The 16,016-nt window shown below is 41.7% G+C and overlaps 1 protein-coding gene across 11 annotated transcripts in view; it reads left to right on the top strand.

The window, feature by feature from the left end:
• The window catches only part of LOC132575187 (chromodomain-helicase-DNA-binding protein 7), a 316,612-nt gene that overhangs the window by 231,920 nt on the left and 68,676 nt on the right, over positions 1-16,016 (top strand). For 10 of the 11 annotated variants that reach the window (XM_060243719.1, XM_060243727.1, XM_060243725.1 and 7 more), the window contains 6 exons: positions 1,545-1,682; positions 1,780-1,901; positions 2,412-2,655; positions 3,051-3,227; positions 6,187-6,330; positions 6,917-7,172. In XM_060243719.1, the coding sequence (XP_060099702.1) occupies positions 1,545-1,682; positions 1,780-1,901; positions 2,412-2,655; positions 3,051-3,227; positions 6,187-6,330; positions 6,917-7,172 (1,081 nt within the window). The remainder of the gene's footprint in view (positions 1-1,544; positions 1,683-1,779; positions 1,902-2,411; positions 2,656-3,050; positions 3,228-6,186; positions 6,331-6,916; positions 7,173-16,016) is intronic. The other variant, XM_060243730.1, reaches the window with a different exon arrangement.

The following is a 16,016-nucleotide window of genomic DNA, read 5'->3' as shown; positions in this document are numbered from 1 at the left end:
TATTATAATAACAACCGGGCAGTGGCTCTCTGCACTAAGCTGCAACTTCCAAGTTCGGCACAGGGGCAGCCCCATGTAGAGGGCATTACTGTAATCCAACCTTGAGGTGACCGTTGCATGGATCACTGTTGCCAGATCGTCGTTTTCCAGGAAAGGGGCCAACTGCCTTGCCCGCCTAAGATGAAAAAATGCAGACTTGGCAGTGGCTGCTGTTTGGGCCTCCATGGTTAGGGCAGGCTCCCCAAGCTCCTGACCCTGTGTGCCGCTGTCAGGGGCACACCGTCAAAGGCTGGTAAGGGGATTTCCCCTCCTGGACCATGCCGACCCAAGCAAAGGACCTCTGTCTTCGCTGGATTCAATTTCAAGGTCCAGATTTTCTGGGACACAGGCAGGCCGGCCGTCCATGAGTAGATAGAGCTGGGTATCATCAGCGTACTGGTGGCAACCCAGCCCATACCTCCGGGCAATCTGGGCAAGGGGGTGCATGTAGATGTTAAACAACATCAGGGAGAGGACTGCCCCCTGAGGCACCCCGCAATCAAGCGGGCGCCTCCGGGACAATTCACTCCCAATCGCCACCCTTTGTCCCCAACCATCAAGGAAAGAGGAAAGCCATTGTAAGGCCAACCCCTGAATCCCCGCGTGGGCAAGACGGCAGGTCAGCAACCGATGGTCGACCGTATCGAACGCTACCAATAGGTCTAACAACATCAGTACCACCGAGCCGCCTCAATCCAGATGCCGCTGAAGATCATCCACCAGAGCAACCAGCACTGACATAGGTTGCAGAGATTGAGAAGTGCTCATCTTAAAAGCTTGTGTGCATCTCAGTAGTCAAAACATTCTCTTACCTTGTTTCTCTTATTTAATTCAATTCAGTTAAGTACTGATGAATGGCAGTATGACGAGATATGATGCAGGTTGTCCTGTGGTTGCAAGAAATAGGAGATAGATGCTTCGGTTTCAAACTTTTCAGCCCTGATCTTTGATCATCCTTATACTTGAGCTGCCTAATGCAGTAATAGCATCCTATATTTTTAAAAAAATATATTGCTCTTTATAGTAATATTTAAAATTTGTAATAAAAATGTTATTTTATAAAATAAACTGCTTAAATAGCAAGGTATTTAAAATTAAAATACTAGAAAATTCCCAGATGCTTACAGTACTGTATTCCAGGGGTGGCCAACGGTAGCTCTCCAGAAGTTTTTTGCCTACAACTCCCATCAGCCCCAGCCATTGGCCATGCTGGCTGGGGCTGATGGGAGTTGTAGGCAAAAAACATCTGGAGAGCTACCGTTGGCCACCCCTGCTGTATACCTTTCTGGGAAATACTGATATAATTTCTTGATTTCTTGATGCCCAGTATTAATCATATAGTAACTAAATGATTGTTACATAATTTTATATTTTCATCATAGATTTCATTCTAAAATATCATAGCTCATTTTGTTGGTTCTCCATTATAATTCATTATACTGTTGTGCTTATAGAACAATAGTTTTTCATTAATCTAACTTCTTGTTTCTTGATTAAAAACAAAGCTTGTGACTCATTATTTGGTGAAATGGTGTTCACTTCCATATGAAGACAGCACGTGGGAATTAAAGCAAGACATAGACCAGGCTAAGATTGAAGAATTTGAAAAACTAATGTCTAGGGAGCCAGAAACAGAACGTGTGGTAAGATTTGACTCTCTATATAAGTTGTTCCTTGACTATAGCGCATACTAATGTGGTTTTTAGTAACCACTAATGTGATTTGCTGTATTTGAAACAGGAACGACCTCCTGCTGATGACTGGAAGAAGTCAGAAAGTTCCAGGGAATATAAAAATAACAACAAACTCAGGGAATACCAATTGGAAGGAGTTAACTGGCTTCTTTTCAATTGGTATAACACGTATGTAAAGTTAACTTTATTCTAAAAATACTGTCTTAGCATGTAACTTAATTGTTTAACATCTTGCAATCTTGGAAATTTTGGGATGGGTTTTAGAAATGTTGTATTTGCATTTTGGTATTTTTTGTATATGTGTGTACATGCACGCAAGCATGCTTGGAAGTCATGGCAACTTCCGCGATCCCTACTGGGACATGGAGGGCATTCAGAGAAGTGGCTTGATACCACCTACTGTTGCTTCCTGGTTCTGGTATTCTTTGGAGGTCTCCCATCCAAGTACTTGCTGAGATCTGACAAGATTAGGCTTGCCAGGGCTATACAGGTCAGGGTGGTTTTAGAAATGTTTTAGAAATATAAATCTATAGAATTTCCATTCACTTCCTTCAAAAATAATTTCCAGTGCATCTTAGTGTAGTAGAATTCTGCCCACATGCCATTGAAAACTTTTTAAATCATGTTTAGAATTAAGCCATAGTTTCATTATAAAACATTACTATTTATTTATTGCAGGCGAAACTGCATTTTAGCAGATGAAATGGGACTGGGCAAAACCATTCAATCTATTACATTTCTCTATGAGATATATTTGAAAGGCATCCATGGTCCATTTTTGGTTATTGCTCCACTCTCTACAATCCCCAATTGGGAAAGGGAATTCCGCACCTGGACAGAATTAAATGTTGTTGTATATCATGGGAGCCAAGCCAGCCGACGGACCATTCAGTCATATGAAATGTATTTTAAGGATCCTCAGGTAAAAGTCACTTCTGCCTTTTTGCAAAGTATGACTCCTTGCTGCCTGATCACTCTCCTCTGTTGTTTAAGCCAGAAAAATGGATACAAAGATGTTTTCTGATGACTTTTTAAACTGTGTTGCTAAGACTTGCAAAATTAGGATGTAAAAGAGGCATTGGTTGCTTTTCAGTTTTGCTTAGGCAAAGGCACATTGCTTGCAGGTATGCAGGCAGTATTATAAAGCTGCTGTGGTGTTTTATTGTCCATTAGCGTCCAGTGTAGATTCTTTAAACAACTTCCAAATGTAACAATATACTAGACTGGAGAATACTAAAAAAAAAAAAAAAAGCTGGATAAACTGAATCATTTTTATTAAATTTTATTAATCTGATTAGGTTATTTCTGTACTTTTAGGGTCGTGTGATTAAGGGGTCATACAGATTTCATGCCATCATCACCACATTTGAAATGATTTTGACTGATTGTCCTGAGCTCCGTAACATTCCATGGCGTTGTGTGATAATTGATGAAGCTCACAGGTTGAAGAACAGAAATTGCAAGCTATTGGAAGGGCTCAAGATGATGGACCTGGTGGGTGTTGATTACTCTTAGAGTGCCAGAGAAGTTTCTATACCTGGCCATGTTGATCAGACAGTAAATGTTTTGGTGGAAACCTTCCCTAAAGTTATGTGTTAACTTTCTTTTAAAAATAAATTAATAAAACCCAGTTACCTAAGCCGAGTCGGACCATAATGATCCCTTCGTGCTCTACACATTTCGGAAGAACTCAGGCAGGCTCATAAATTAAAACAATCAGGATTTCTTAATCCAGTGGATCAGAAATATTACTTATAGAATTTATAACCACCTTTCTGCCCATTTAGGGCTATCAAGTAGGCTCGACTTTTTGAGTTCCAGTTACTTGCTGTTAAAATTATTGTTGATAAATTAGTTCAGTTTAGTTTTTAACTGTTTTTTAGCATATGCTAGTACTATGACTAATAAATCCACAGGAAGTTGTATTGCAGTACTTGATTGCAGAACAAGACAGCCTAAGACAATATATCACATTAGTGGTGTGCACACAAAAAAAGTCAGTATTTTTCAGATTCAGTTATATTGAACCTGGAAAATATCAGTATTTCTTGATATTCCCAAATCCCAATATCAGTATGGTATTGGGTTTTTGGAAATATTTGGGATTGCTGAACTTTTTCAGCTCTATTATACACAGTAGAGCCAATTATAGTCAATGGTCTCCATCAGATATAAAGGAGAACTGACCCAGGGCTGTGGGCGTGCGTTTTTGAGGTGTAGGCAACAAATTTGCAGCATAGCTGCTTTTGCCTCTCATCAATCACACACAGATCCATGTTTCTAAAAGACTGAACCAGAGTGTACAATTGTGTGGGCCCCAGAAGAAAGTGTCCCCATCCTCCATTGTCTCCAGTGGAGGTTAAAAAAAAGGGATTTAAAGAGACACAGTCCCTTTAAATGCCTTTTGCAAGCTGCACTGCAAGTAAACTCCAAAGTGGCAAGTTCATCTAGGTTTCAATGTTTTGGAGTTCACTAGTGGTGCGACTTGCAAAAGGCATGGAGGGAAAAAGGCATTTAAAGGGAATTCCATTTAAATGCCTTTTCTTTCCCTCCATGCCTTGCCAAAGCCTAATACTGGTTTGGCTCATCTTTGGTCCTTTAAATGCCTTTTGCAAGTCACGAGTGAACTCTGAAGGCATTTAAACGCCTTCTTGAAGCAGTGAGTTCACCCAGAACTTCAGCTATCAATTTTCAGATAGCAAATCACTGCCTCTCTTGGCGATTGGCTGAGAAAATACCCAATAAATACTAAGGTATTTATCAGGTATTTTTTCAGCTCAGTTTATACTGCACTTATACTCCTATATCACATTTGAAATAAATTCTACCACATTTAAAATTAATTGTAGATTGCATGTACTTTAGTGCTATACAGATACCATACATTGTGAATTATATTAGAACAAGTGAGGATCAGTAAGAAATTTATGTGGATGGGGCATTCCATTACCCCTGCTTTTGCTTCCTCCTTTCTCCGCACACCTTTTCTCTTCCTGTTTCTGTCACTGTTTCTCTTCCTCTATCATTTGCATTTTCTTTCTTGCTTTCTTTTTCTGCCATTGTACCTCTGCCTCTCTTTCTCCCTGCATCCCTTTCTTCTTTTTCCTTCCCCCACGTCTTGCTTGCCTGATCATTGCTGCCCCCCCTTCCCCAATAGCCCAACTGTCTCACACAGAGGCAGTGACAACAAAGCAGAGACACCTTGGGGGCACAGAGACTCCAACTTCTCCTCAAACATACACACCCAAGGTAGAGATGGAGACAGGCAGGTTAGTGGCACATGGGGTGTTGGGGGTGAGGGTAGAATCGACAGGGAAGATTCCTGGTTCTCCTCCACCCATTGCATTGATTCAGAGACAGTTGTCTGTTCACATGCAGACAACATTATTTTTTTACATTGTTTGGGATTTTCTGCAAACCTGAGGAGCACCCCAAGTTTATTGAAAGACCTCCCTTCTCTCATTATGGCCCTGATCTGCACATTTAAGTTGAACAAAGCAGGAATCAAGTGCACCTTTAAGACCAATCAAGTTTTTTTCAGAACGTAAGCTTTCGTGTGCTAAAAACACACTTCTTCAGATGAGGGGATCAGGTACAGTGGGCCTCTGGACGCCGCTGCCTCCTTCTTGCACGGCATCCAGAGGCAGCAGTGTCCAGAGGCCCACTGTACCTGATCCCCTCATTTGAAGAAGTGTGTTTTTAGCACATGTAAGCTTATGTTCTGAATAAAACTTGGTCGGTCTTAAAGGTGAAATTTGACTCCTGCTTTGTTCAACTGCTTCAGACCAACACGGCTGCCCACTTGTATCTGTGCACATTTAAGTATCCACAGATGGAGCCATTAGCTATTAGATACATTGATTTTCATAGTAACTCTCCAGATCTGATAGTGAGTTTTCATATTTCAGAAGTACCCACATGATCTCTGTATTTTCAGGTAAAATATAATATGTTATATAGAAACACAGTAATTGCTTTAGTCAACAGTTGGAGGAATACTCTTCTGTCTTCTGCTGCTCTCACACCCCACCCCCAAATTTTGATTATGAGTTCTTTGTATTGGATACATTTTTTTTTGCTCATGTAATTCTGCATACTGCTAGTCATAAAATATTAGTAATCCTAATTTAGCATGTTTGTAATCTTAGTAATCTAGACAATATGTGCCTATTAAGAGTAATTACATGCAAATTTTATGAAAAACTAAAAGCTGCGTAATGACAGAAGCATTTAACTTTTTATTAGATGTAGTGATGTCTAGTAAAGATAAAATATGACAATAACAACTTTACTAAAAATCTTGCTTTTGATAACAAATAGAGGGAATTACATTCAATAAGAAGCAAATTCTGGGAGAGCCAGTTGCTACTTACAATACATGGGGGAAACCTAGAGTTGCTGTGATTTGTGGCTAAAAAGCCCAGTTGTATTTCTAAATGTTTGTGTCTTGCAGGAACACAAAGTGCTTCTTACAGGTACTCCACTTCAAAACACTGTGGAAGAGCTGTTCAGCTTGCTACATTTTTTGGAACCAGGTCGTTTTCCTTCAGAAACCACATTTATGCAAGAGTTTGGTGATCTTAAAACTGAGGAACAGGTAAATTAGCATGACTTGTAAATTAGATTATGTGCTCAGTTCTGATTTGATTTCAGCACATGAACAAGTATATGTGCTTGCTATAGAGTTTGTCAGTTGACCAAACCTCTTTACTGATTGGGGAGGAAATATGAACACTAGATTCATAAAGGGAGAATACAGGGTTCTCTTTTTCCATGTATCTCATTTCAAGAAATTAGGTTACAATGCTGGTGTTAAAACCTATAGATGTTACCATTATTACTTGTACATTACTGCTGTTAACTTACTAAATTAATTGGGGGGGTTTTCACTCTCTTAATAGCTGTCCAATTTTGAGTGTCTGGTTTTCACTGGAGTAGGTATTAATGGTAGTGTTGTTAGTTTTTGTATTTAATTTTTTACTAGATTGTTTCTTAGTGGAATGCCTAGGATGATTGGTACACAGTGACACCATTTACATTCAGATCTTCAAATTGCAGCATTATAGTAGAGAATGTTACATGTAAGAGGACTAACCAAGTATAGAAGTGTTATGACAAAAGTGCAAAAGGTGCTGTTTTTACTGCTTTCAAAAGCAACTGTTTGACTTTGGGCTGTATCCTAGGTGCAAAAACTGCAAGCTATTCTTAAACCAATGATGTTAAGACGTCTTAAAGAAGATGTGGAAAAGAACCTGGCTCCCAAGGAAGAAACTATTATTGAAGTTGAATTGACAAACATTCAGAAGAAATACTACAGAGCCATTCTTGAAAAGAACTTTACATTTCTGTCAAAAGGTGGTGGTCAAGCAAATGTACCTAATCTATTAAACACTATGATGGAATTAAGGAAATGCTGCAATCATCCATACCTTATCAATGGTAGGCCTATTCTTTATTTATTTTATTTATTTAAAGTAAGGCTATTAGAGGAATGAGCTAAGGTTTATGAATAGAAGTTAGAATGTGTTTTTGGTTAACTATTATGTGAACATTTTTTGGTTAACTTTCATCTAGTATGTTAAAATGGAATGATGTGGAACATTCTCATGCCATTTACTAAATAAGACTTTCTCTGCTTTATTTAGGACACAGTTCACTCTTATTCTGCAAAGTAGTAAAATAGGTATTAAGGGAGGAATGGATTACTACAGCTTTAGGTGGGAGCAAGAATTTCTGGGTATTCAGGACTTGTTCAGGGCTTCGGAAGACTGCTTCCAGTGGCCTTATTGCTATGATCTAGGCATCACTGTGGTTGAACACTGAACTAGAAGCTGAGCTACATCATCCTCATAGCTGTGATGAGGGGAAAGTAAACTATTATTCATATAGCCAAGATAAGAACAGTATGGCAATTTAATAATCCAAATCCTTCCTGTTGGTTAAAAAAAAACAATTTGTCTCCACCACAAGTCACAAATGCAAGTCTGCTCTTCCCACGCCTAATCTCTCTTATTGTATTTCTGTTGCCATTGTAGTTCCTGCATTAAAGACATAATCTACTTTCTCATTCATGTGTCCAGCAAGTTTCCCTTGGGAAATGCCACACATTGCTGAGTTCCGCTTTCCTGGCCACAGCCAGAGAGGAGGGAAACCTAAAAAAGCCTGTATTTCGTAATTTTCTTTGCTGTGGAAGTGAACTGCAGCCTACCCTCTGAAATTTGAGTCAAACTGAAAGCAGGCTTTTGGTAATGCCTAGCCATTGATAAACCTTGTTGGGTTTCTCTTGATGCTGCACTTCCTTCATCTAATGCAAGGTTTTTTGTAATGTAAATGTAAATCAAGGAACTGTGATGAAGGTGGGGGGGGGTGAAAACCACTGGGAATCCTTCCTGCACAGTAGCATGGCTGGAATAGTTATCCCTGAACTTTCTGATACAGTATGTGCTGGGAGAAGGGTTAGTGGTTAATCTCCTTTCCTTGCTGTAAACTTTTCACTTGCATAAACATTTTGTGAAAGGGCCCTCAGTTTCTGTTCACTGAAGATGCTATTTCAATACAAGTTTATGGGTAGAATTGTGTTAACAATATTAATCAGGTGTTTCTAACATTTGTATTATTAATCACATTTGTATTTTTTTAGCCTCTTTTTAGAAGTCAGAGATTTGTTCATGATGGGACCCAGTTTACTTGGGCACATGTCTAGAGCATGACTGATACTTCCTAACATTGGAAGTCTTCAGTTAAGGTCTAGTTTGTTGCAGCACCTGAATACTGGTACCTGGACAATCTGAAATTTGTTCCCCACCAACCAGAAGATTCCTAGTTTGTGGGCAAGAAACAGACTCCAGTTTCACTAGGTATACGTTTGGAAGGTGTGTCATATAAAACTTCCAAAAGTAGATGATCTTGTGCTCCAGAGATGAAAGGAGGAGAGAATGTATGACTTAAATAAGTTCATGCCCATCACAAACAAATTTGTTATAAACAGTATGGCCACAACCACACTCTAAAACCTCATGGGGTTATTCCATTTTATTCTTATGACAGTCTTGTGTGATAAGTTAGGCTAAATGAATAAAGCAAGAGTCAAGGTGCACCTTTAAGACCAACAAAGTTCTATGCAGAATGTAAGCTTTTGTGTGCTCTAAGCACACTTCATCAGACAATAGTATGGAATTGCAAGCAGTCCTAAATATAGAGAAAGTGGGAGAGAGTTAGTATGCAGAGTCATGGAAATGTTTTTTAGCAGATTAAAAGGATCACAAGTTGGGTCTGGTGTTTGTTAGTGTTAGTGTTAACTGGGCAGAAACAACTAAAGGGCAATATAAAGCAGATTGATGTCCATGTACTAAACCCATTAAGTATCCTGGGTGTGAAGTACAATAAATGAGAGTCTGTTGTAATGTTTTTGTTGTTCAGTCTCTGGGGTAAAATGAGGGCATAGGTTTCTCAGAGGTTTGATTTAAACATGTAACACATATAAACGTAATTCTAGTGTGCCATTAGAAAAAAGAATATATTAAAATATAATGGAAATAAAATATAGTGGAAGCTTACATTCTTAATAAAACTTCGTTGGTCTTAAAGGTGCAACTTGACTCTTGCTTTATTCTACTGCTTCAGATCAACACGGCTGCCCACCTGGATCTAAGTTAGAAATACGTTTTAAAAGTATTCATATCTTCTTGGTTTAAGTTCACTGCACTGCTGTTGCGCCCTACTTCTTCCGGTGGCCACTCCCCTGGAGTTGCCATTGCCCTTGTCCCGATGTTTGAACCTGAGGGTGCAGCCAAAGGTCTCAGACTGGGTGGAAGGCTGGATTTACATCACCCTTCTTGGCTCTTCCTCCTTTGGCTGGATACCAATCAGCTCCTTTGCTCTTTCCATCTCTCTATGCCTTCGTGATCTCCAGCCTTCTCCTCATCATCTTCCTTCCTGGCTGTGTTCCCTTATATCCTTCCCAAGCTCCTGTCCCTTGGCTTCCTCCTGCAGCCCCACCCCCCTTCATAGGCTCAGATGCCAGGGTGGAGCCTATGGGACAGCTGCATCTCAAGCCTTGCTGTTCCCTGTGTCCTTCTTCCTCTTTGTGGCTGGTCCTGTGGGCCTACCACAGCCCCAAAGGGGCTGACATGCTTTGTTCTGCTGATAGCTTTCGGGGGTCAGCTGGGCTCTCGTGACACCATGCTGCCCCATTTCCTTCTGTGGTGCCGCAATGGATACATGAGCCACCCAGGGCATCAGCCTCGCTCAGTGGCTCTGGGGGGTGGTTCCTGGGCTCCCTCTGTTAATTCCGTGGCAGGGCAGTGGCTCCTCCTCTGGCAACAGGTTGGGCTAATCGGTAAGTGCTTTGGCCACCTGGTCGTCAGGGTTGCTGTTTTACACATAGGTGAGTTCCAACTGGGGCCAATCAGGACAACTGCACTGAATCTTTGTGCAGTACTGTACACAGAGACAATCTGTGAGGAAATGAAGTGACGCAATGTAAAAATAAATCTTTGTGATTGTGAATGCAGAAAATGGGGATGGGGTTATAGTCTGTCATTGAGAACAAACCCTCTGGGAAATACGCAAATTACTTTCTGAGCTTAGTGTCAAGAAATATTTAATGCTGCCTACTTGTTGCCAATCCAGAGTTATGGAAATAGGGATACTGGTTAGTGACACTTTTTATGAGCTATTAAATGTGTCTGCCCTTACACACTGTGTTAGAAATGACTTGGGTAGATGTTATGAAACTTGTTGCATATTAAGAATACTATAGAAGTAATAAAGAGGCTTGTGGTTACCTCCTTAAATTACCTCCTTTCAAGCCTTCCATGAACTGGAACCAATGGACAAAAGGAACCCCACCTTCCCCTTCATATTCCCATGTGGCAGCTTTGGTCTTCCCAGCTAGGTCTATTCAGAACCCCTTTTGTCTAAGGTACTTTTGGCAAAAGTTTGGCCTCCAGGTTTTTTCAGTGGAAACTTATGGAACACCCTCCCAAAGGAGTTCAGAAGGAGACTTCTGGCAAGATTGCCAGACAGTTTTTCTTAAGAGCTTTAGGGGCAGCTAGAGCCTGGGCAAAAAGGAAATACTCTTCTGATAGGGGCATGTGATGTTTTTTTAAAATTCGTTTTTAATATTTCATGTTGTCTGATTAGATGTTAGTTTTATTAAATTACTTCTGTTGTTATATGCCTTGTGTCCTGAGATGCATAAGCCAAAGATGGGCATACAAATACTGGCTGGAATCTTTTATTAATAATTTTCCTGTCATGGTGGCAAATCTGACCATCCTGATTGGTTGGGGCTTGCTGGGACTGTGGGGTGCCTTTAGCCCATCCAACTATCAGTCAAGAGTACTTGCATGCCGTTGGTTGAGTCCACTCCTCTCTCCTGCCTGAGTGGCTGTTGCTAGCCAGCAAAGCTGATTCTGTCAGTAAAACACAACCAACCTTAGCTCTGGCAGTTACTGTAGGAACACGCTATTGGTCCATTACATGCGGTCACCGTCTCTGGCCTTTCATTGGCTGACTTCCCTGCCCCTGCCTACTACAGGCCCAGGAAAGTTGAACAAAGTGCCAAATGCAGTCTTACCTCAGAGACAGCCACATCTCCAACTCTTCTCTGTGTCCTCTCTGTCAACCAGCTTCAGAAAGGCTGCAGAGCTATTGTGGCCTCACAAAAGGCCTTGCAGCACATGCAGTCTCCAAGGGCCACAGAAATAGCCAGGGAGGCCAGCCCCACTGGGAGTGTTTCCTTAGAGCCCATGGCTGCTCCCTGGGAAGTGCTAGCCAGAGGCTGTTCCTAGGCAACTCAGACTGCTTTTGTCAGTAAAGGGAGAGGCCTCAGAAGAATATAATGCCATACAGTTCACTCTCCAAATGAGTTATTTTCTCTAGGATAGGGAGAGGGGAGGGACAGTGGCTCAGTGATAGAGCATCTGCTTGGTAAGCAGAAGGTCCCAGGTTCAATCCCTGGCATCTCCAACTAAAAAAAAAAAGAGTCCAGGCAAATAGGCATGAAAAACCTCAGCCTGAGACCCTGGAGAGCCGCTGCCGGTCTGAGTAGACAATACTGACTTTGCTGGACTGAGGGTCTGATTCAGTAGAAGGCAGCTACTGTTCATATATGAGAGAGATTGTCTGGAGTCCAGATGGCAGAGATCACCTCCCCTTGAGGAGGGGAGGGGGAATAAATGTCTTCACTTGGGTGGATGGGAAGACAGCAAGGGGGGGACTCAGTGACAGCAAGGGGGGCACTTGGTGATACATTTCCAGGTTGGTGGGAAATTCCTGGAGAGTCTTTGGTGGAGTTTGAGGAGGGCATAGGTATTAGGGTATCAGAGTGGGATCTGCCAGGCACAGGTTCTTGCTGTGGAACCTGTCTGGGTGATTTTGGACCAGTCACACACTTCCAGCCTAATCTGCCTCACAGGGTTGCTGTTCAGATCAGAGGAGAGAGAAGAGAATGATGTATGTTACTTTGGTTCCCCCCCACACACACAATCTGGAGAAAGACTGTGCTTTTCCTATGTATAGACTGCAGGGAGGTAGAAGGTAATGGAAAGCTGAACTTAAAGGGGCAGATAAAGGGAAGGAGATAAGGTTTCCCAGGTTGGGAAATTCCTGGAGATTTAAGGGGTAGGGTTTGAGGAGGGATGGGACCTCAGGTACAATGCCATTTCCTCCTAGGGAACCACTGTTGCCAATCTCCAGGTGAGGGCTGGAGATCACTCAGAATTGTCTCCAAATGGGGCAGTGATACTCTGTATTCTTGGTGCTTGGGGGGAGGCACAGTGGGAGGGCTTCTAGAATCCTGGCCCCACTGATGGATCTCCTGATGGCACCTGAGTTTTTTGGCCACCGTGTGACACAGAGTGTTGGATTGGATAGGCCATTGGCCTGATCCAACATGGCTTCTCTTATGCTCTTATGGCGGAGATCAGCTCCCTTTGAGGTTGGTGGTGGGAATGCCTTCATTTAAGTGGGTGTTAAGACAGCAAGGGGTGGTAACTTGCCCAGAGCCTCCTTCTAGAGGCTGTTGTATTTTTCTTCACCATGGGCCTTACTCCCAGTAGATAAATAAAATCCATGACTATTACTTGGGATTTAGAATTTGAATTTAGTTGTGCCAGAACTACATAATTCTGGAATTGGAACCATGTCATAAGATGCACATCTGTATAATTAATATATAATTATATAAATATATATATTACACTTATATATATATTCCATCTTTCTGTGCCACCCTACATTGAGACTGCCCATGGAAGATCCTAGAAAATGGAGAGTCCACATCAGGAAAACTGCAGATGCACAGGTTTTCCACCTCCATATCTTCACTTCCTTTTCTGCAAGAAGTCAGTGTTCTCTAGTGTCACTATGTAGTTGTTTGTCAAATCCAGATATTTATGAATTTTCTTTACCTGTTCACCTGTAATACTGTCCTTGCTTTTCATGGGAAATGTTTCCATTATACTGATGATCTCAGAGTCCAGGGTCTATTTAAAATAGCAACCAAGGCCTTATTTTTAAAATGTTCTAGGTGTGGTACCAAAATGCCCCACACAGATGAGCATGAGCTTTGCCAGCTCTGCCTGGGGTAGGAGATAGCATGGGCACTTGAATGATTTGTCAAAAGTTCACACATATAGCACACACGAACCTCCCATCTTAAGTTGGCATTGTGGGAAGAAGTATTGTCCTCTGTTCCATCGAAACTGAGCACCAGTCCCAAATCCTCACTTTCGGTCCCAACTCTGGCATTGAGTCATCTTCAGAACCCCATCAGTGAAATCAGATCCAGCGATTTCTACGGTTTCTCTTGCTACAGCACAATCTACATGAGCCACCTCAGTGATGTCTGTATTGGGTCGAGCATGCTGATGGTCACCATCGCCTGGCCTGTCCTAGCAGCCCAGGCAATATTCTGAGCCACCTTCTAAGAGGAACCAAAAGTCAAAGCATAAGGATAATTCCTCTGAGACTAGTAAACAGTTGAATCAGCCTGACCATTCCAGAGTGTCTCATATTGTGCCTGATCTTGCACCAGGTCCTCCTAGGACTCCATCCCCCCCCCCCCATCTGACTTCCAGCCCAGAATCGTTTTCCAATACAGACATGGGACAGCCAAGGGATACTGTTTTGCAACCAGTACAGTCAAAACCTAGGACTCCCTAGAAACCTGCTTTATATCAATATCTGGAGTATTATGTATCCCCTCACTACATTTCTCAATGGGACCAGGATGCTTCCAATTTCCAGGAAGAGCTAGATCAGGCATATCCTGACCTACACACTGATTGTCCATTCTGAACCTCGTATGATGACATTGAGGAGGGGGCAGCTATATCGTGATAGTTCTGACACTGCTTCCAAGCCTTCACTGGATGATGCTGAGGTTATCCAAATCTGATCTCTACTAGTGAAGATCTGTGGCTTTGCAGTGAGCAGATGTTGCGCATAGCCAAGGCCTTAGAGATAAATATGATTCAGCTATTTGTCCACTAAACCAATCCTGTCCTTTATAATTATTGAGGATCTGCAGGCACATCATCACCCACAACAGTGTGTCTCACCTATGGATAAAGAGAGCAGTAGGCTTGATTTTTAGGACATAAATCCTACTCATTTGTAGCCCTGAACTTTCATGTAGTGAATTACAAAACTATCATGGGGTGCTATAAGTTATTCTTGTGGGAGGGTCTCACTAAATTGGCTAAAATGATCCAGGGTGAAGCTGTCAAACTATTTAAGTAACAGATAAACGCTGGAAAACATTCAGCTGAAGTTTCTGAAAGAACCATGGCTTCCATAATAGTTCTGAGATGCCACTCATGGCTCCACAAGACCACACTCACTCTAGAAGCCAGATCAAGGGCTGAGAGTTTGCTGTTCAAACGCTCTAGCCTATTCACTCAATTAACAGTTTCCTTTTGACCATTAAAAAAGACTTTTCATTTCTTAACTTGTGTATCCCTCGGTTTCTAACTAGAGCCAGCATTTCCAACAATGACAGCAAGACTTCTGTTCACCTTTCTCCAGAGGTCAATGTTAGCCTCTTCCCCAAACCTACATGCATCCTCAGTGTCAGTTCCAAGAGCCCTATTTTGGGAAGTGTAGATTTGCCCCATGCTCTCACCCTATTCAGCAGCAGCCTGCCAGGGATCAGGGGAAACAGCACACGAAGCTTTGACTATCCACTCAAGTTCCCAACTGTGAAATTAGTTTTAGATATAAGTTATCATGGTTTGCCTGCGTCTTGCAGTTTATTACTACCTATACTTAGGTTTTATCCACTGTCGTTCAAATTTACCATTTAGAATTTTGTTCCCAACCTTCTTGCCAGTTGGGTTCCTCTGCCATTAATAATTTCTTCCTTGAGCTCCAGATGCAGTTACAAGAACTGTTGGAGAACTGAGCAGTTGAGGAAGTTCCTAATAGTCTTCTAACCTATGGTTTTCATTCACATTTCTTTTTGGTGAACAAGAAAGATGGTAGCTGCAGGCCAATTTTAGATCTTTGGTCATCAAACAAACATTTGTTCATCTTGAAAATTTAAAATGATTTCATTGCCTTCTGCGTTGGGATTATTCTCGCCAGGTGTGTGGTTTGAAGTCCTTGACCTCAAGGATACCTATTTCCGCATTTCTATTCATCACTCTCATGAGATGTTTCTACGCTTCCAACATGGACCTGACATTTAACAATATTTGGCTCTTCCTTTCAGACTTTTTAGAGCACTTTTTAGAATTTTATGAAGTGTATAGCCGTGATAGTTGTACATCTGTGCATTTGGGACAGTACAATTTTCCTTACTTAGATGAGCTTAATCATATCATTCACCCAGGATTCACTTTGTGATCAGGTACATAAAAGCTTGTCTATCTGTACAACTTTAGGTTTCCTAGTGAAACTGGAAAAGTTTTGACTAGAGCCCTCACAGATGATTCAGTTTATTGGGGCTTCCCTTGATTCCAATCTGGGAAAGGCTTTCTTACCTGGGGACAGAACTAAGTCTCTCAAGACGTTGGTATCAGTTTGTATGAGTTAATGCTGCAGTTGGTTAAAACCATTCAGTGTTTACTGAACCATATACTCTCCACCACTGCTGTGGTTCCATTTGCTAGACTCCACATAAAGGAACTGCAGTTATGGGTTCCCAGAAGATTCTCTAATACAGGGGTAGCCAACAGTAGCTCTCCAGATGTTTTTTTTTGCCTACAATTCCCATCAGCCCCAGCCATTGGCCATGCTGGCTGGGGCTGATGGGAGTTGTAGGCAAAAAACATCTGT

This window comes from Heteronotia binoei, chromosome 7 (genome assembly GCF_032191835.1).
Source record: "Heteronotia binoei isolate CCM8104 ecotype False Entrance Well chromosome 7, APGP_CSIRO_Hbin_v1, whole genome shotgun sequence".
Classification (NCBI taxonomy): Eukaryota; Metazoa; Chordata; class Lepidosauria; order Squamata; family Gekkonidae; genus Heteronotia; species Heteronotia binoei.
Note: the sequence above shows the minus strand (reverse complement) of the source record. Positions and strands in the feature narration are given on the sequence as shown.